This window comes from Taudactylus pleione, unplaced genomic scaffold (genome assembly GCF_031769625.1).
Source record: "Taudactylus pleione unplaced genomic scaffold, aTauple2 ptg000513l, whole genome shotgun sequence".
Classification (NCBI taxonomy): Eukaryota; Metazoa; Chordata; class Amphibia; order Anura; family Myobatrachidae; genus Taudactylus; species Taudactylus pleione.
Genome location: NW_028284915.1, coordinates 2,806,834 through 2,829,503, shown reverse-complemented (window position 1 = coordinate 2,829,503; position 22,670 = coordinate 2,806,834). Strand labels below are relative to the sequence as shown.

General features: G+C 41.6%; 1 protein-coding gene across 4 annotated transcripts in view; it reads right to left on the bottom strand.

The window, feature by feature from the left end:
* The window catches only part of SPOCK3 (SPARC (osteonectin), cwcv and kazal like domains proteoglycan 3), a 434,224-nt gene that overhangs the window by 20,108 nt on the left and 391,446 nt on the right, over positions 1 to 22,670 (bottom strand). For 3 of the 4 annotated variants that reach the window (XM_088450291.1, XM_088450292.1, XM_088450290.1), the window contains one exon: positions 16,796 to 16,915. In XM_088450291.1, coding sequence (XP_088306417.1) covers positions 16,796 to 16,915 — 120 coding nt within the window. The remainder of the gene's footprint in view (positions 1 to 16,795; positions 16,916 to 22,670) is intronic. The other variant, XM_088450293.1, reaches the window with a different exon arrangement.

Below are 22,670 nucleotides of genomic sequence, written 5' to 3'. Positions count from 1 at the left end.
ACCCCTAATATATATATATATATATATATATATATATATATATATATACACACACACACATACACAGTATATATATATATACACACACATACCTAAAGTGCCACTTTATACTGTGTATTTGTGTGTGTGTGTGTGTGTGTGTGTGTGTGTGTGTGTGTGTGTGTATATATATATATATATATATATCAATATATATATTTATATATAAAAATATACAGGCAGGCATATATTGGATATAAATGATATACTGTACTTACTGACTGTTACACATTGTAGGCTGCCGGCACCTGTGTACAAGCTGCTGCTGTCCTGCACGTGTACACCTCAGGCAGGCAGCAACATGCAGTGCCAGCGTATATATAGAGATTGTCCTGGAGGCGGGCCGCAGACTGCCTGGAGGTGGAGCCGTCAGTACTGACTGACGGCTCCGCAAAGGCTTTTGGGGGAGCTGCAGTGGCTGCGCAGGCTCGGCAGTTCCCCCGTCTTCCATGTTTGTTTAGGTGGATACACACTGCCCGATCGGAGCAGAGCTCTGATCGTGGCAGCTGGCTGGGCCGGTAAAGCAGAGGGGTTAATGAAGGATGGGCGGTTGCCGGCATGTGTGGAAGCTGTAATGCTGCACGATCGGAGGTGAGCTCCGATCGCGGCAGCTTGCAGCTGGGCCGGCAGAGGGATGGGTGAGAGAAGAGCCGCTGCCAGCCCCTAAAGTCATAATAAGGGACCAGCCCAGCGGGAAACGGCCCGGCATCCCGGCAGCCCAATCCGCCCCTGGTTATTACCTAAGTAACCAATATAGAACATGCAAAATAAGGTCAAGTAAAGTAAATGTTCAAGTTTAATACTATTCTGAGATACAAAATATGTATATAAGTATGTATGCAAAATAATTAACATAAAGACAATATGAAATCAATTCCAGTTTAATGCTGCTGTAAATTATCTTTTTAATTTGAATGCAAAAAAAAAATCTATGCTATATAGTATCATAAAACAAGTAATCATGTTTTATTTACTTTAATCTACTGTTTACTATAATCTCTTTCAAAGGAAATTCAAGAGCTTCTATTTCAGCTCCAAGTCACCGCCTTACATAAATGATTTATATCAAGGCGAAAAGCTGTTTTTAATAAATCAGATAATGGAAAATTAATGTAATGTAAAAGGTGATTACCAATATACATCATATTTATTCACCAATAAATCTTTTATTTCACACAGAGTTTATCATGTCATGTGTGATAAAGAAGCACAGCATTGCTCAATTCTGCCCTCTTCTGAGTTAACTAGTATTTATTGATGCAATGGATGGAAACCTGGTTTGAAGCTCAAAAGCAACTGTAGCAGATAACCAAATTATATGACATGTTTAGCAAGGTTGAAAACAGACAAAAGTCCATCTAGCTTTACCTAATAATATGTGGACTCACTCTGGTTATCAAGAGAAATGTAAACCAAACCCCAATGAGACAGCTGACAATGGTTACACATTCCTTGCCCTTTAAATAGCACTCAATTTAATTCCCTGGATTAACAACTCCAGTAATGCATTTTATGTAATAATGTCATCCAATAAATTTTAAATTGACTATCAACGCCTCCACTTACATTTGTAACAGACACAGGTACAGTTCAGCTTCCTTATAATAGTGCCATTGAAATTCACAGCCTACTTGTGCTCAGTGGCATAACTACCGTACCCGCAGACCTTGTAGTGGCTTGGGGTTGTGGAGGCTTGTGGGGCGTGGTGGCTGCAGATTCCATGTGGACTAGCCGTCCGCAAGAAAACTGCTGAAAACGGCCCTTTAAAATGGCCGCCGCCTAGGAGGAGGCATATGCTAGAGGTCCCACACTACCGCCAGGCAGGGCGGTAGTGTGGACAGCACATAAGTGCAGTCTGCACTACACTACTAGTATAACAAACACACAGCCGCCGGCGCCGGCAGCTGTGTGTTTGTTTTAGCAGACGATGAGAGTCAGATAGACTCTCATCGGCTGCTTGCCTTGCGCCCACTGCCAGAGCAGGGCTCTTCCAGCTTCCGCAGTGGGTGATGGGAGAGATGTCTCTCCCATCGTGGAGAGCGGGCTGGCCCGGGAGGATGCCGGACGGAGGAATAGATGCCAGAGCATGGATAAAGGTAAGTGGATTTTTTTTGTGTGTGTGTCTGTCTGGCGGGCGGGGGTGTTTACTACTACTATTACTACGGGGACTGCATAGAGGGGGATTACTACCGGGGGCACTGCTGGCGGGACTACCACTGGGGGCACTGCTGGGTGGGTGACTACCACTGGAGGCACTGCTGTGGGGACTACTACTGGGGGCACTGCTGGGGGGGCGACTACCACTGGGGCACTGCTGGGGGGACTACTACTGGGGGAATTGCTGGGGGAGACTACTTCTGGGGGTATTGCTGTGGGGGGACTACTGGGGGCAATGATGGGGGTGTGGACTACTACTGGGGACATTGCTGGGGGGACTACTACTGGGGGCATTGCTGAGGGGGGACTACTACTGGGGGCATTGCTGGGGGGACCACTACTGGGGGCACTGCACTGGTGGGGGCACTGCATAGGTGGGGATTACTGCTGGGGGCACTGCATAGGTGAGGATTACTGCTGGAGGCACGGCATAGGTGCGGGACTACTACTGGGGGCATTGCTGGGGGAGGACTACTACTGGAGGCACTGCTGGGTAGGACTACTACTGGGGGCACTGCTGGGGGGGTTAGTACTTGGGTCACTATATAAGGGGGACTACTACTGGGGGCATTATATAAGAGACACTGCATAGGGGGACCACTACTGGGGGCACTGTATAAGGGGCACTACTGGAGGCACTGTATAAGGGGCACTACATAAGGGCTTGTGTAGCTATCTAAGAGGAGGGGAGGGTGCAAGGTTGAAAAAACGCCTAGGGTGCCAAGAAACCTTGCACCGGCCCTGCATCCAGTGGCTCCCGCGCATGCTGTCCTGTGCTGAGGAGATGGAGGAGTACAGCCGCTTCCTGCTGTCTGACAGGTACTCATACTGGCTCTATCTCTCTCCTCTTCCTCGGGGCTGTCAGACAATGGTGGAAGGAGCGGATGGGTCTGCAGTGGCCACAACCTGATGCCTCCCACACCCAGGCCACTCAGGATGCTGGATGTGTACCAGATGCTGCTGTGTGCAGGATGCTCGTTATGGTGATGATGATTGCTGCTCTGTGATACATGGTGTACTGTACATATAAATGCAGTGTGAGGGATGCTGGCAGTATAGGATGCTTTATATGACTAGGAGGGATGCCCTGTGACTAGTAGGGATGTGCTGTGAATTAGAAGGGATACCTTGTGACTAGAAGGAATGCCCTGTGACTAGGAGCGGTGCTCTGTGACTAGCAAGGATGCTCTGTGAATTCAAAGTAGCACCGGCACCCCCATTTACAAACACTCCTAAATATATATATTATGCCCCTGGCAACGAGCGTAAAACCCCTTGCATTGAGCATGGAGCGCCTGGCAATGAGCATGGAGCCCCTGGCAACGGGTATGGGACACCTGACAACAAGGATGAAACCCCTGGCAACAAGCATGAAACCCAGATACCCCGTGCATCTAGCATGAAACCCCTGGTAATGAGCATAAAACCCCTGACAACGAGCATGAGACCCCTGACGAACAGGTAATTTTAAAGTAATTAGAAGCCTTACTGTGGGGCATAAAATAGTGTCAGGGTGCAAATATGTAAGTGGCACTTTAGTAATAGGCATTACAGTGTGTGGCATAATGTGTAATGGGCATTACGCTGTGTGGAATAATATGCAAGGGGCATTACGGTGTGTGGCATAATATGTAAGGGGCATTACTACAAGGAGGACAAATACAGTAAACTGTCTAAAGGGGGTAGGAGCATGTTTTTAACTTTTGCACTGGGAGCCAAATTGCGTATAAATGGCCCTGTAATTATTTTACTAAAATGCCGTGGGGGGGGCGACAGAAACATTTTTGGCAGGGGGGGAGTAAAATTTATAGTTACGCCACTGCTTGTACTAGTCTGGGAGTTAAACATGCTATTTTATTTCTCCTCTTCTGAGGGGTCCCAGCACTGTGCTGTCCATACTAGAGCTGGTTTTTCTACAGCAGTTGTAACCCATGCCACAGTATTTCTGTTATAGCGGGAAAATCCCCGTTCATTATTACTTTTCATTTATTTTTTAAACAGTAATCTATTAACAAGAAGTTTTGTAGGAAAATGGTTAAGATTTAAAATATAGACGTTTAATTCAGGGGTGTTTTAAGAATAGAGGTATCCCTTGCACAGATGTTGTGACCCCACCCCCTGAAAAAAAAACTGGTGCTGCCACATGCACACACTATTAATAAGTCTCTGACACTGTTGCAGTCTTTTGCTGATGTGCATATTTCTGACATTAGCTTTCTAAATACTATTAAATAAATAATTTTCTGAAGGTTGCATACTCATTGTATTGCAAATTCAGCATGCATCAGGATCTTGCAGCAGTCCCAGCAAATTGAAATTGAATTCATGCTACAGTACAGCATCAGCAGTGGAGGTTTTCTGGTATAGGCATCAATGATACCAATTGTGCCCTATCCCACTACTGCACCACACAGTCAATTCAGAAACAGTATCAAGAGTACCAATACCCAGGCCTATTGACGGGGGGTACAAAGGATACACCCGTCATTGGCCCCGAGGTTGAGAGGGGCACAAAACAGGGTCACGGTTCCTAAATGTGATTTACATACTGGGGGTCATTCAGACCCGCTCGTGAGCGTCAGGACGCTCGCAAGCGGGTCAATGTTCCCCACTGTGCATGCGCACGACGGAGGGAGCTCTGTCGTGCGCATGCGCGAGACCCGTGGAGCGACAGGCTTTCCATCGCTCCGGGTCTCGCACCAAAGGGGGCGTGCTGTCGATGTTGATTGACAGCACTCCCCCTTTGGTGGGTATGCCAGGGGCGTGCCTGCCAGACGGAGGCATTCCCATGGGAACGCCTACCATCTGAAGCCGGCCCCACTGACATCACTAGTGATGTCAGTGGGAGTGATTTTGGCTCTGATAGAGCCAAAATCACTCCAGGGCTTGTGGCAGGGAGACCCTACCGCAGGGTCTCCGTCGCAAGTCCGATGGTTGCGATGGTCAAGACCATTGCGACCATCTTTTTGGCCGCTCGCATATGCTGTGGGTGGTCACCCACAGCTATACGAGCGGCCAGGAGGCCGCTCCATTTTCATGGAGGAGTGCCCTGATTCAGAGCGAGCGCTCTGGTCAGAGCGTCCGGCTCTGAATCAGGCCCACTGACCACACTGGCTGGCCATTTGGCTCCGCACAATTTTCCAAAAAACAAACAAACGTCTTTTCATTGATTGCTGCTCAGCTCCCTTTTGTCATACATTAATGTTTCATATACCTAAACCTTCCTCGACAAATGCTCTATAGAATAGTCAAAATTGCATTAAAATCCGTCAAGTGTTTCTCGAGATTAGCCCAAACAAACAGACAGATGCCTACCAGGGAACATTTCACTTATTTCATCACTGCTCGTTTCCCTTTTGTCATACATTAATGTTTCATACTCCTAAACCTTTCTTGACAAATGATCTATAGCAGTGGTTCTCAAACTCAGTCCTCAGGACCCCACACAGTTCACGTTTTCCCAGTCACCCAGCAGGTGCACAGGTGTAGTCATTACTCACTGACACATTTTAGAGACCCACAGGTGAAGCTAATTATTTCACCTGCAACCAGGGCCGGACTGGGACTAAAAATAGGCCCTGGCATTTACAACACACAGGCCCACATCGATTTTACACCTGGCTCCTGGCATAAACTCCTCCCCTTACTATTACTGACTCCTCCCACTTCTTAGTCTATACTCCTACAAATATAATTAATATCAGAATACCATACAAGTGAACATCATTTTCTGTAATAAAATACACACAACAGAGCTCATACCGCAGGGAATTCAAACATGTGCCATAGTCAGAAATTTGGTATTTGGTTGGTTCTATTAGGTAAAGCTGGAATTTCATTGGTGGAGGTCACACACAAAGAAAGTGGAAGACATTTTCCCAATTGACCAAGCCCTAGCTTAGCAGTTTTAGAGGATTAGATAGTGTTTACTGTAGGAATTTTTTAGGGCAGGGGTGCTGTACGCAGAGGATGACACATCTGTGCACACAAAAGCAGAGCCATAATTACACATGTTGGTTCCCTGCGTACATAAAGAGCAGTGGTGCCACAGCCGGAGGAATGAGAGCGCGTGCCGAAGGCGCGCACAAAAAAACCCAGTTATGGGTTGGGATGGGGCAAACCACACAATGGTAGCCCAAATGCAAATTACACCACACATTGGTGCCCCTTCTTCACATTACCCCGTAACAAAAAACAACAGATGTGGACTCACTGGGAAGGGCAGACCACACAATCATACCCCAAATGCAAATTACACCACACATTGGTGCCCCTTCATCACATTATACCGCACCGTGGTGCACCTTATTCATGTTACGTCACACAGTAGTGCCCCATATTCATGTTACGTCTCACAGAGGAGATCCATATTCCTGTTACGTCACATAGTAGTGCACCTTATTCACGTTATGCCTTGCAGTAGTAATGCCCCCAGAGCACATTATGCCCAAACAGTAATGCCCCCAGAACACATTATGCCCAAACAGTAATGTCCCATAACACATTATGCCCAAACAGTAATGCCCCATAACACATTATGCCCAAACAGTAATGCCCCATAACACATTATGCCCAAACAGTAATGCCCCATAACACATTATGCCCAAAAAGTAATGCCCCATAACATTATGCCCAAACAGTAATGCCCCATAACATTATGTCCAAATAGTAATGCCCCCATAGCATTATGCCCAAATAGTAATGCCCCCATAACATTGTGCCCAAATAGTAATGCCCCCATAACATTATGCCCAAATAGTAATGCCCCATAACATTGTGCCCAAATAGTAATGCCCCATAACATTGTGCCCAAATAGTAATGCCCCCATAACATATTATACCAAACAGTAGTGACCCCTCCCCCACAGCAACTCACCTCTTCCGAACCAAGTGCTGCTGGCTGCCCCGCCTCCTACACGTGCCGCTGGTCTCCTTATGACCATGACAATGGCACCTCGTCAGCTCCTCGCACCAGTGTGAACCTCCTTCCTCCTAATAACGTACTTCCGGGCAGCCCTGCACGCCAGGCTACATAGGGTGCCTGGACTCCAGCCTTCCTGAGATAACTCCCGCTGCACTATCATGCCCATCTGCCGTGCAGTGACTTCACTATGCGGCCACGTCATAACATCATTCCACAATGATGCGGCCGTTATTACTAGCTTACTCAGAAACATACAGCAGTCGCCCGGGAGGCAGAGTTGCCGGGCATGCTTATAGACATCCAAACCGGCCCATCTGGCCATCGGCCCTTCTGGAATTTGCCAGAATTGCCCGATGGCCAGTCCGGCCTTGCCTGCAACTCTGTGAGGAGACCTGGAAAACATGCACTGTTCGGGGTCCTGAGGACCGAGTTAGAGAACCTGTGCTGTATAGAATAGTGAAAACTCCACCTGTCCAGTGGGTCAAGAGATTAGCCAAAAAAATAGACAAACACTACCAGGAACTTTGTTTTGTATTTTATATATATATATATATATATATATATATATATATATAGCCCCAATGGTCCGGCACTCACATAGAAAAGCAGCTGTGCCCGGTGCCTCCACACAAAATCGTAAACATAACCACACAAGTGCGGCACTCAGGACTGAAGAGACGTTCAAGAATGTACAACACTCGGAGGAGTATTACAACGTTTCAATCACTTTATATGATTTTCGTCAGGTATTAACAAACATTTACAAGACACCTTACCTTATAGCTATCCACCACGCAAGTGACACTCGGCCCAGGGCTGGAGCGTGAGTGCCGCACTTGTGTGGTTATATATATATACGTATATACCTACAGTCAGGTGCATAAATATTGGGACATTGACAGAATTTTCATATTTTGGCCTCTATTCACCACCACAATGGCTTTGAAATGAAACAAACAAGATGTGCTTTAACTGCAGACTTTCAGATTTAATTTGAGGGTAATTACTTCCAAATCAGCTGAACGGTTTAGGAATTACAACGGTTTCTATTTGTGCCTCCCACTTTTTAAGGGGCCAAAAGTAATGGGACTATCAACTCAAAAGCTGTTTCATGGACAGGTGTGGGCTATGCCCTCCTTATTTCATTATCAATTAGGCAGGTAAAAGGTCTGGAGTTGATTCTAGGTGTGACATTTGCATTTGGAATCAGTTGTTGTCTACTCTCAATATGAGATCCAAAGAGCTTTCACTATCAGTGAAGCAAGCCATCATTAGGCTGAAAAATCAAAACAAACCCATCAGAGAGATAGCAAAAACATTAGGTGTGGCCAAATCAACTGTTTAGAACATTCTTAAAAAGAAATAATGCACTGGAGAGCTCAGCAACACCAAAAGACCGGGAAGACCACGGAAAACAACTGTGGTGGATGACAGAAGAATTATTTCCCTGGTGAAGAAAAACCCCTTCACAACAGTTGGCCAAATCAAGAACACTCTCCAGGAGGTAGGTGTATATGTGTCAAAGTCAACAATCAAGAGAAGACTTCACAAGAGTGAATATAGAGGGTTCACCACAAGATGTAAACCATTGATGAGCCACAAAAACAGGAAGACCAGATTAGAGTTTGCCAAACAACATCTAAAAAAGCCATTACAGTTCTGGAACAACATCCTATGGACAGATGAGACAAAGATCAACTTGTACAAGAGTGATGGGAAGAGAAGAGTATGGAGAAGGAAAGGAACTGCTCATGATCCAAAACATACCACCTCATAAGTGAAGCATGGTGGTGGTAGTGTCATGGCATGGGCATGTATGGCTGCCAATGGAACTGGTTCCCTTGTATTTATTGATGATGTGACTGCTGACAAAAGCAGCAGAATGAATTCTGAAGTGTTTTGGGCAATATTATATGCTCATATTCAGTCAAATGCTTCAGAACTCATTGGACGGCGCTTCACAGTGCAGATGGACAATGACCCGAAGCATACTGCAAAAGCAACCAAAGAGTTTTTTAAGGCTAAAAAGTGGAATGTTATGCAATGGCCAAGTCAATCCCCTGACCTGAATCCGATTGAGCATGCATTTTACTTGATGAAGACAAAACTGAAGGGAAAATGCCCCATGAACAAGCAGGAGCTGAAGACATTTGCAGTAGAGGCCTGGCAGAGCATCACCATGGATGAAACCCAGCGTCTGGTGATGTCTATGCGTTCCAGACTTCAGGCTGTAATTGCCTGCAAAAGATTTGCAACAAAGTATTAAAAAGTGAAAGTTAGATTTAGGATTGTTTAGTTTGTCCCATTACTTTTGGCCCCTTAAAAAGTGGGAGGCACATATAGAAACCGTTGTAATTCCTATACCGTTCACCTGATTTGAATGTAATTACCCTCAAATTAAATCTGTAAGTCTGCAGTTAAAGCACATCTTGTTTGTTTCATTCCAAAGCCATTGTGGTGGTGAATAGAGGCCAAAATATGAAAATTCTGTCAATGTCCCAATATTTATGCACCCGACTGTATATATATACATACGTTTCCTGGGTTCAAGTTCAGAACAAATAGTATACTTACATTATTAATGTGTCTTATATTTGTTGTTACATATATCAGAACACACAGGGGAGGGATGGATGTGTGGTTGCGCAGGTCGAGGGTGGTGGTGTGGGAGGGTTGAGGGTGGCCCCCAGCGACATCATTAAACTGGGCCCCAAGATATCTGTTGCCGGCCCTGTCAATATCTGCTACATTTTCAGTGGTCTGTACATACAGTTAGTGTAATGCTACACCACGAGCAAAGATAGTTTTAAAAACAATGTGTGGATGGAAAACCTAAAAATAAAGGTAATTTACTTCTACAAAGCAATAGAAGTTTTAAAATGTCTCTGGAGTCTTCTGGATAGTAAATTCAGTTGTCAGCATCATTGTAGAAGAGGTTGTTCTTTTTATGGAAAGTCACACCTGACTACATAATGCAAATAAGTGTGTCATGTAGCAGGTAAATTAGTCCTTTGGGTTCTGCAGTTTTATGTATATTCACGGCCTGTGCTTCCTGTTTTTAAGTCTGAAGGGAAATGCTGGAGGGTTTTCAGTGCTGGAGGTCTCATGCTGTGAGATTAAATTCAAACCTGTATAGGATTATGTGTTAATGAATGCTGCATACTATTGCATAAGAACCACAGCTATAACAATAATAATAAGAAGACATATTTCAGTCTCACACAAGCAGGTTGTCACAACAATCTGTTTCTATCCTTAAGTAAATTATCTACCCATGTACATACTTTCTGGTGCTAGCATGCTCATCTCTTACAATAAACCAGTTATGTGGGACAGTATATAACTGTGCATGTATCCCAATGTTACCGCCAGGGGACGTAGATTGGAATTGCATGGAGTTCAAAGCAATTCTGGTGGTCAGAGACTTGGTGGTGATTGCGGGGGTGGCTATCGGCAGCAGGTGTGTCTGGGCATGTCGGTGTCAGGGACTGCATTGAAAGACACAGTTCCACTGGCAAAGGTGGCGATGTACAGTGGGACTTTCTAAGCTACCACAGGACTTCTCTAATGTCCGATGGTGGGCAGATGTCTAATCAATGATGTGACAATTTGCTTATACAGTAGCAGAGCTGCAGCCAGTGGACATTTCAGTATGATTTATCACATTTCTAGAGGATTATACATAACCTCACAGAGAAGAGTGCATACACTTTCACAAAATACAATTAGATATTAATGTAATCAATAGAATGCATTAAAAGTATACAATTCATATTAATAGAACAAAAATACATTCACAGTACAAAGCACAAAATAAATACTATTTAAAATGCTATTGGACGAAGTAATGAATATATCTGCAGTCAGATTTATACAGGTACTTGCAATTCCAACTTTCAGGCAATTGATTGTTCCAAAGCAGGTGTTGAATTACAGTTGGATAACTAAAGCCAAAAGTTCATCCAAATAAATAGCAACTGCAAAGTCAAACTGATAATCCAAAAATGCTTATTATATAGCACACTGTGGTTCCTTTTAAGTAACATCATTTTTTAAAACTTTGGGATGCAGGTAATTGCCAGATGAGCATACTACTCAACCTCCCCCCCATATATAGACTAACTGCTAGCAGATTTTCCCTGCTAATAATCTTACCCAGCCATTTGCTGGCAGTTATTGTAGCCCTTGCAGAGCAATGGGAGGTAGTGCACCACTGGCTTATACAAGGTAGGCGATCCGCTCCCCCAGGAGCTGCAGCAGGCAGGTAAATTATTCCACAATGTTTAAGTTTCGGTGTAATCGAGACCCTGACTGCTTTCTCCACCCGACAGCGGTTTCTTCAGTTTGGTGCATAAACCTGTGATTTATACCGTGTATGGATTTGTATTCTATTGATATGAATTGTATATTTTTAATGCATTCTAATGGTTAAATTAATATCAAATTGTATTTTGGGAAGGTGTATGCACTCTTTGAGGTTGTCTATAATCCTCTAGAAATGTGATAATTGTTATAGTTTAAGAAATTCAGAGTTACTCTTAAGGAGCAGCAATTAATATAAACAGGAGATCAGTAGAGCTTCATATATATTTTATATATATATAAAAAAAGTAATTTATTTATTGCGCCTAAATTTTATCAGTCTATATTTCCTGTATCAGATTATGCACATTTTTAAGTATTGGTGCCAAATCTGCTTTAGCACAGTCATAGTACTCACCCTAATAAGCATGGTCTACCTACAGTATTGCCAAAATTATATTTTAAAGTCCTATGTAAACTCCACCGGCCACGTGATATATCTTAAGCTTTTTTAAATAAATGAGCATTATAGTCTGACTTAAGCAATGGTGTAGATGGGTTTAAATAACATAATACAGTAGCCATCAATTTTGCCTCTTTTGTGAATACTGTTAAAAATAATGGGAACTATGTACAGTTGGAAAATAAATCTGCATCCAAATTGCATGCACAAAATGTGTCCCAACAAAGGTGCATTTTGCTTATGCGTCAAATGTGACCAGTTTGGCAAGGGTAGCATATATGGCCCTGATTTATTCCAGGAGGGAGCAGTAGTATATGTGCCATATTTACACCAGGAGATCTGGCATCACAGTGGTAATAGTAAATGCTAAACATACAGTGAACAATTATTACACAATGTAGTTCATGGCCAGACAGTGATATTAACTAGTAAAGTCACACAAAATAATAGTTTTTATTAAATTCATATCAAGAGACACATTGCCACTTTCCCTTTTAAAAGGTCAAATGGAAAAGTGCTTTAATATTGCTGACTGACTGATATTGTCACTTGATAATATAAACAGATTACAGCAGCAACCAGGGGCATAACTAGACTTACCGTAGGGGGCCCCCATAGCAAAATTTTCATGTGCCCCCTAGGTCTTCCCCTGCTCTCCCCCCTCCCACTCCCCTACACACCTCCCCTCCCCCTTCACACTTCCCCACTCTCCTCCCCTCCCCCTCTGCAAATTATCTCTGCTCCGTGGTCGCGTCCTCCATTAGCAGTGTGCTATGCAGGGCAGGCACATTTCCTCTCCCGGTCGGCTCCATCTTTCTTCACTGTCTGATGCTGGGAATAGCCTTGCTGAGCCTGCTGGGACATCCTCGAATCACTGCCACACCTCTTCCCAGTATCAGTCAGTGAGGAGAGATGGAGGCGGAGCCGACTTGGAGGGCATATGTGCTAGCCCTGAGCAGCGCAGCACACTGCTGCTGAAGGAGGACATGACCATGGCTGGCCTGGCACCATAGGTGCAGGGGGAGGGGTAGGCCCTGGAGGCGGTCCAGGCCCCATAGCAGTCGCACCCCCTGCACCTACAGTAGTTGCACCAGTGACAGCAACATTACTATATTATTAGCATAAATGGGAGGGATTCAGATGCATTCAGCCAATCAGAAGAGGCTGCTGACTGTCAGCATCAACAGTATGCATTTTGCACAAGGTGTACAGTACCTTGAAGCGACAGACCTCCAAACAGTCACATATGTATCTTTCCTATGATCAGGATAAGGATGTATTTTGCAAAAAAATGCCCTTAAAAAACTTTGTAGAATTAGAAAATCTCCATTTAGCAATTTTTCAGTTTCTCTTCTTGCTACTGTGATTTCTTTTACCAATTTTGCAACTTTTATTCTATTTACTAAAAAATTAAAAGCTTAAAACCAAAGGTATTTGATCCCCCAAACATCCAACCTTTATGTACATATGAACATCTTATTCTAGAATCATGAGCATCAATATACAGTTTGGCCCCTTTTGATGCTAAAATCACCTCCATTGCTCTGGGAAGGCTTTCCACTAGATTTTGGACATGGCTGGGGGATTTGCATCCACTAAGCCACAAGAGCATTAGTAAGATTGAAAGCGGATGTTGGGCCATTCCAATTCATCCAAAATGTGCTCAGTGGGTTGTGGACAGCGATTTGTGCAGTCCAGTCAAGTTCTTCTAAACCAAACTCAGAAAACCATTTTTTATGGACCTCTTTATGGTGCATTATGTTACTGAAAGAGGAAAGAGCCTTCCCCAAATTGTAGCCACAAAGTTGTAAGAACATCAGTCTTTAGAATGTTATTGTATGTTTTCCTTTCCTGGAAATAGGGGTTCTGGCCAAAACACATTGAGTTTTAAAACATCCTCAAATACACTAAAGTTGGAAGCCCATCTCTGTCTTACATACTGTCAGATAGTTAAGTGTGATATGTCATTCCGGAGAGAGAAAAAAATGACACTGTTTCATTGTTCACTGGCAGTGTGCACACATGGAGATCTGAGGCTTGCGTAGCTGCTCACAAGTCTCACATCCTCATGTGTGATGGCAACTCAATTCATGAAGATCCCAATGAACAGTTCTTGTGCTCACATTGCTTCCAGAGACAATTTTGAAAACAGTAGTTAGTATTGCAAGCAAAGGCAGATTACTTAGCACTCAGCAGTTCCACTCTGTGAGCTTGTGTGTCCATCTCCTTCATGGCTGAGTTGTTGTTGCTCCTATGCAATGTCACTTCCCAATAACAATGCTTACAGTTTCCTGGGACAGCTCTAGCAGGGCAGACATTTGATAAACTGACTCGCAAAGGCAGCATCCTATGACAGTGCCATGCTGAAAGTCACTATTTAGGACAACCCATTCTAATGTTTGATTATAGTGATTGCATGGCTGTATGCTTGATTTTATGCATGTTAGCAATGAAATATTGGTTGTACAGTTTGACTTACAAGAAACGGTATATTCAGCTATGATTATTTATATGCATTATTGGGGTGGTTGCTCCAGGGAATTAAACAGTTTAATCATGTCCTCATCATTAATGCTGACATTCTGGTGTAGACATTCTCACTGCATACAATGGCAAGAATAGTCAGATGCAATACAAAATTGGGGCACTGAGCTAACAGAACACTTAGAATTTAAAATTGAGGTCAGTGTGGGTATCAGATAAAGATCACAGAAACAAGCTGATATCAACATGGGCAGATAGTATAAGCAGAGATCAGGGCAGTTGTCAGACAAAAATAATCCATATGAGGCAGACTTAAAACAGATATCAAGCAGAATACTATGTGTGGTAACGCTGTAACAGGCAATGAGTCCATAGTGCAGAAAGCCTATAAAAAAATCAATGATCAATCCCTGCAGCGGAATAATAAGCTCCTTCATAGTAATCATGGGCACCTGGGTATCATAGAATTTAATAAATCTCAAGTCATCAAGACTAAAGTTTAGAAACATACAGAGAAGCACTGGAATACCTTAATCTGCCATTGTCTCTGCCATTTTCTCTATCCCAGCCTCTGTTCACAATCTTGACAGTAGCATATGCAATTGCAGCTTTTGCTAGTTGTAGGTAAGTGGTCTGGCATGACTCCCCCAACCCCTGTTTCTTTTTAGTATTCCAATCAATCACCGACTTGTGGGTGCGGATCCAGGGGTTACCCTGGAAATCTGGGCTCTTGAAGGTGTGTATGACACTAAGGGCTGGATTCATTTAGCCGCGAAAAGCCGCGGCTTGGTGAAATTTTTTTATACATACAAACTTTGGGCACAAAAATACTTATCGTGCAATCCTATTGTCGAAGTTTTCGCACGTGCCTATTCTTCATAGACAAACACCGACGGACTGTTTTCACCATCTCAGAGCAGGTGAAAAGTTGTGCAAAATCCCAATTTTTACTTAAACATTGGGGACTTGGCTCAGAACCCCTGGGACACCCCCCCCTAATGACAAATTAGCCCAAAATAATTTGCCCAATAATGACATGTCATTTTTGGGGTGAATAAATAAAGCTTTGTAAAATGGGTTAAGTATTGGATCAGGTATTTTGGGGGGCTTTATGGATGGGACGTGTTTTAAACATTGCAGGTGACTGCGCCTGGTGTATTTTTAACATTATTTAAAAGTGCTCTTTTTGGACTCAAAAATATACTTGCACCCATTTTAATGTACCTCTAATTTAACTGTAGCAATTATATTCTTCCAAAAAATTACTTTTTATAATTTTACCATAATGCATATTATGTCCATTTGACACAATTTAAGAAACCCAAATACTTTTATTGGGGCCACTAATACACTTCTGATTTGATTTCCTATGTCAGTTACCTATTTTAAGGGGTACAGACAGATTTCCCCAAGCTACAAATGCTTTTCGCAGATTACTCCACAAGCAATAAAAGATAAATCCAGAGTTTATAAACAGCAAACAAGATTCTTTGAAATTCCAGCGTTGCTTGTGCAAAGATTGTTTGAGGGCCTTATAGAAGTTGCATACAGGTGTGATATCTTATAGCTGTGATAGTCCTAATTAACTTTAACATCAGAAACTGTTGATTTCAAAAAGTAAAAAGAATGTGAAATTGTCAGTGTCAGGAGAGTGCTTCCACATATCATCTATGGCTGGTATTGCAGCAGAAAATCACATTACAGTTGTTCCACAATATAACATCCACATAGATCAGACAGGTACTGTATACAGGTAAAAGCACTGGAAACTGTACAAAAGCATCAAAGGAGAGGTGACATGAGCCTGAAACTCAAACACAGCAGTATATAACAGCTCCACAGTCAGCCAATGAATGTATCATGTGAGCAGTTTGCATATTTCAGTAACACAATGATCTGAAATGTACATCAAAATAAATTATTTACAGGGAAAAAAATATGAGCGTTGAAATATATTTTACAGTCCCCTGGGATCTGCATGGAGATCTGTATCATCGAAGACTCAAAGGGAGATCCAAAAACATTTATAGACAGGGAACAGTTCTGTAAATGCAATTAGTAGAAAGGCAATCTAAAATCAAGAATTACAATTCTCTGATCTGGCAACAAGGAGCAAGATGGTATATCTGTCACAGGGATTCATATATTCATTCATAGATTCATATGTAAGTGCCAATTTCATTATTTTCTCACAATAAATCTCTTAAAAAGCAAATAAGTGGTAAATATGTATTTCAATCTTAAACTTTTTAAATGTTATTAAATGTGCATTCAGCTTTTCTATATTGAATCATAACATTTTAACAAATAAAATATTTCTTCATAATTCTATACTTAGAAAATAGAAATCCATTCATATAACATTAATTCCTTAATGTACAGTATACATTTTCAGCAGTCAATACATGATAGTAATCAGATCTTACTACTTCTTTCTGGTCCTGAAGGAGATTTGGTCTTCTTTTTCTGGAACCCACTTTCATGAAGTGCTTTAAACCAATCTCTTAGTCGATTAGCAATTTCTCTGAACTCCTGATCAGTACACACTAAAACAATAACAATAAGATGATAAGGAATAATTCACATCTTGTTTTATGTTATGTAATATAGAGCATAATACAAATAAATCAGCATAAAACATGACCTTGTATTAACTTTACATTTTTATATTATCTTTGACAAAAGCAAAAAGTACTTTTAAGTTTGCACTTGATTCTGATTTTGCCTTTGTGCAACATGACATTTAGATGGAATGCATCATTTTAAGTGAAGGCCACCATACATTTAACATCTCATAAGACCCATGTTCTTCTTTATTTTGTTAATACATTTTACAGTTTAAGAAAATTACATATTCTACAACTAAACAAATATTAACAGCAACAGTAACAATATATTGCAACCAAACAAACACTGTAATGGTGCGCACACATGGTACGATAAAATGCACGATAACGATCATATCGTTATCATTCATATCATGCATATTTCAGTGTCTCCAACCCACCAATGACCTGTGATGCGAGGACACATATGGACGATAAAGATATCATCCATCGACCGTGCATGCAGGCCAACCAGGTAGATATCCACCAGGTTACTATAGGGACCCGTGATCATTGATCGCGGGTCGCTGGCCATCGTTGCTGGGTTGGTGGTGTGCTGGATGATCAATATCGATCATCCAGCACTCCGGGAAGAGCAGGTCGTTCAGTCAGCGATATCGTTATCGCTGACTGATCGTGCCGTGTGTACGTACCTTAAGTATAATAGGAATATATAAAGAACAAACTGGTTAGTATTGATGACAGCCAATTACGCAAGTTAGTAAATGATGATAATTCAGGTACATTAAAATGGTGACTCACACAGTAGAATCTTTATCATAAAAATGTATATTATTCCTGTTGCAATTTATATATATATATATATATATATATATATATATATTATATATATATTATTTCTGTTGCAAAAATATATATATTTCTATTGCAAGTAGTTGTCACACTCAATCAAGCTTGTCTACTGTGAATGCAAGACTGCAACTACATAACATTCTACAGCAAGTAGCAGGGAGTCCCAGCTTAGTGCTGGCCAATCTAATGGAGTTATTACAATATAAAAGCCTTAAATATAGTGCTGTGGTCAAGATTCTAGGGATTTATGTTGCAGTAGAAACCAAGGCCACATATTACACTCTGTTAGGGCATTTTTAAACTAGCTTAAGGATCAGGGTAAAAGGGTCCACCTCTAGCAGTAAAAGTAAAGAAAATATCTTCACTCTTAATATCTTCTTATTAGTACTGATACAGTACATTAATATTAATGATTAAATGACTGTATAATAAATAAAAATACTATTGTATATTTCCAATGTATATACTATGGCAAAATGTCAAGGGCAAACATGGAATCTTGAAAAGGGATTCCAACTTTGCATTTATTCAAAATGTATCTATTTAGCCTAAGTCTATCTATCTATCTATCTATCTATCTATCTATCTATCTATCTATTTATCTTTCATGACCTAAAGTCAATTCTTGGTGTCAGAGATAAATTGTTATAATGGTAAGAAAAAGGATTGCACTGTCGTGCATGGAAACCATTACCTTTCTACTTTAAAATCTAAACAACTGTATTTACTTTAAAAAAGGTCCAAAAATATTTGAAAATAGTTTATAACTTGTTGTATCTATGTATCTCTTCCAATTTTATTTGGATTATAAACATAACAGAAATTCAACCCTTAGGCTACCACTTGTTCTCCCGATAGAAAATAAAAAATGTTTTCTTTCTTTAGTTGGTGCACATGAATTTTGTTATTCAACTTTGCTTGACATACTGTCAAATTCTTACACACAATTTTCTGATAAAGAGAACAAATAAAATTAATTATAGTACAAGGTCTGTCAAATTCATTTTAAAACAAACCAACTTAATAAAACAAAATATTTGTTGGTTTAAAATATTTATTCTGTTTAGATTTAACTGTATAAAAAACTTCATGTTCCTTCATGTTTTTTAGTTTATATTGTGTCATTTATATATTAATTTTAACTACACACACACACAAAGAAAACTCATAGTATGTCATTAAAGGTGCTAGCAAGCCCTTTATTTGTTAACTGTGCTTAGGCATACTGGTTATTAGAAGCTTAAGTGCCTACATGCTCTGACATCCAGGGTCTGACAAGACCTGCAGTGTCACATAAAAAATAAAATTAAAATAAAAGCATGAATACCATCGTAAAGGAATATTTTAATAAAACAAACAATTCCTGAAACCCTGTGTTATAGCAGATGTATCTGCTGCTGTATCCAGCTCTTAGTAGTTAGATATTTACTCTACACAACCTCTGATACACCTACCCTCTACATTTTGTTTGTGCATTGTTGTGGGGTAAATGTAGTAGAGTCTTGACACAAATATATACTCAAGTACTTTATTAAGTAGTCACAGCAGCACAGCAGTTATTCAGCAGTAACAAGGCAGTGTTACATCATTGCAATTTTAGCCATCGCCGTATCAGAACTAAATAATGAGCTGTTCCGGCCCGCCCCCTTAGCGCCTGACATCATGAAGTCACACAGAGGGTTTAGTGCTGGCAGCATCGGTAAATGCAGTGCTGATTGGAGTGTCCTGAGGATACTCTAATCAGTGGCAGAGATTGCACGATGCCTGCCAGGAGCATCTAGAGGATACTCCAGCAGTGGTGCAGCTGTGATCCTGGATGCAGGGTGCCTTTTAAACACCTTGCTAGCAACAAACAAGGACCGTGGGGTGGCGACAGTGCCGCCCACAGAGCCCAGCGCTCTGTTCAGCTTTACTGGTCACACACCCCTAGTTAAAACCCTAATTTAACCAGTGATCTCTGCAGCACTGGTGGAGAGGTAAGTATCATGAATGGGAGCATGGGGTGCAGTGTGGGCCCCCTGGACCCAGGGGCCCATGTGCACTGTACACCCTGCATCTATTATAGATACCACATACAGCTTCACAACTATAAGTCCTTCCCCCATCACATAACAAACACAATTCAGCTACCATGCCTTAAATAGGCCTTGCATTGATCAGGCATGAGAGAGAGGTAAAGTCAACACCTGAATTTTAGGAGGTTAACCCTTTAATCACATGGGGCAATCAATTTGCCACACGCATGCATAGTACAAAAAGGCTTTGCTTCCTACTCAAAATTAGCCACATAATGCATCATAAAGAAATAGTGTATGTTTCAAGTCATTGCTTCACTTTGGAGACTTCAATTAGGTGCGAGTTTACAAAAATTCTTGCACCTCCTGGGTTTTTCTCGCTGGTGTGAGATTTTTTGTATTCAATTGGGTGCAAGTTTTTTGCTTTGTTTTTTTTTTAGCGCTCAATTTTTCTTTCAGCGCCTACAGAGCTTGTATATTGTATTTTAGGAGTGATCACCAGCAACTTCACCATCATTGATTGTGGGATGTCATCTTTTGGCTGAAGCTTTTTCCTTAGTCTGGGCAGCTGTAGTAAAATCAAAGCCAATATAATATAAAAATGTTTTTCACAAAACGCTAGTTTTTGGTCTATCATAAGAACAACAGTATGCATTTTCCAACATAAAAGCAATGTTTCCTTATCATTGTACAATTCTTGAACTTTCACTTCATGTGCTTAAGTGACACTAATTTATCATGTCCAATTATTTGAAACTGACACTAGTGTTATATTTTAGAATTAAATAGTTAACAAAAATGCTTGCATGTTTATATAGATTTATGAGTTAAATATAAAAACTACACTTCAAAATGTGTGTTACTCAACAGAGAGGGTGTGTCCTCCACATACATGCCAGGAGTGAGCAGCCTGTTGCCAGGCGTTTTGCTAATGCTCAGCATTCATTTTCAACGCTCAAATATCGTATGATTGACCATATACCACCATTGAGTAGGGGGGGCAATAGACCTAGAATGTTAATGCAATGTGAAGCTCGGTGGATACACCGACTAGGCACAATGGCCCCAAGGGGGCTTAATGAACAACTAGGCCTGGGTGCATTCTTGTAGCTCAGCATTATCACTATTTTGGTGTTTGACTTACACTGTATTGCACGATGATATGGTGCAAGTACGGATATTGTAATTTGCATCATTATTTGTGATATTATTACTGATTTCCCTTAGAAGTGTTGTAATATTTACTGTTTCATTGTCCATCTATGGTGTAGCTGGATGTGCGCATGCATGCTCTGATTATATTTAAATGTTGATTCATAGGTGTTTGGTTACATCATGAGCATATATACTGCGAGTATTGAGCATCCGTGAGATTGGTTTTGCCATTTCTGTATATGTCCATTTGTTTTGTTATTTTTGTAGCCATGGTGATGGTACACTGACGCTCTGACATCATCAGAGCAGCGCCGGCGGTCGCGCGTTCAGCCCCGCTCTGACCAGCCTGCGCACCAGCACTGGGTGATTCATGTGAGTATATAAGGTAATATTGTTTGTACATTTTGTATTGTCCTGATGAAAATGCTGTAAAATAAGCATGGAAACGTTGACACCTTCAAGCTGTTTGTGGAGTTTACTTTATTTGCGTGGAGTGCCGCACCTGATGAAATATATATATATATATATATATAAATATATATATATATATATATATAAATATATATATAAGGCACCTTTTAAATTCTGAGAACCTTTTGAGGTAGGTCTCTGGGTTACGCCCAGAGCCCACAGCATTGATTGCATTACAGACAGTCTACCATAAAGTACTTTCTATGGGGAAAGGATGTACCTGACTCCCTAACAGCCTTTCACACACTGGCACAATAGCAGGCACCAGTGCACAATTTTCATCGTACTGTAGGTCAACCGCACATTGTGCCTAGCATTTGTTTTGCCTGGGGCACACACTGCAGCCTCTTCCTCTACCTTCTCCTCACCTTCTCCACCCTCCTACACTAACTCAGTAGGGACCCCTACAACCGCCTCCTCTTCACTGCCAAACTGACCCGCAATGCTTTTCCCAGATGCCATCCTCCACAACACAAATGCAAAAACAAACACTTAACACTGAGAAAATAAACACAGAACAAACAGATACATTACTTCCACACACCTCTCACACCCAAATATGACAGGATAGAGAAAAAGACAGATAATAGACAAAGACCAAAAGTTTACAACAAAAATATAAGAAACAAGACACACAAATCCACAAAACAAATCAAAAATCAGTCAGATATGAAATTCAACACTCATCAAACTCCAATCACCAAACTCCAAACCTAGGGCAAGATTCAGTAAGGATTGTAACTGCGATTATGCACGCAATCAGCTGATTGTTGCATTCTGCGCATGCGTCGGCATCGTAGTGCGTGTGCGTGAACCAGTCACTGCGATCGCGACAGCGATTGCAGTGACTACGCAGACCCATCACAGAGTGATTGACAGGAAGTACCATTTGTTGGAGTTGACAGGGTGTGGTCAGTGAATTGCAGACGTGCCACTACGGGTGTGCATAAATTATCCACTGTGATGCCATATGCAGCTTGTGTACTCACTGCGTGCGACTAAGTGGCAATGTTAGCAAATCATTACAGTGAGACTGCGTGCATAATCGCAGCTGCGATCGCAGTTGCCATCCTTGCTGAATCAGGCCCCTACTTTGCTCTCTCCTCTGTGCCCTCCTACAACTATCTCCTTCCAAAACCTATCAGAGAAAAGTATACAAAACTTATTCTTATATAGGGCTAAGGATATAAAAGTCCAGCGACTTTTCCAGAGCAATCATTTAATAGCTAACATGCCATATG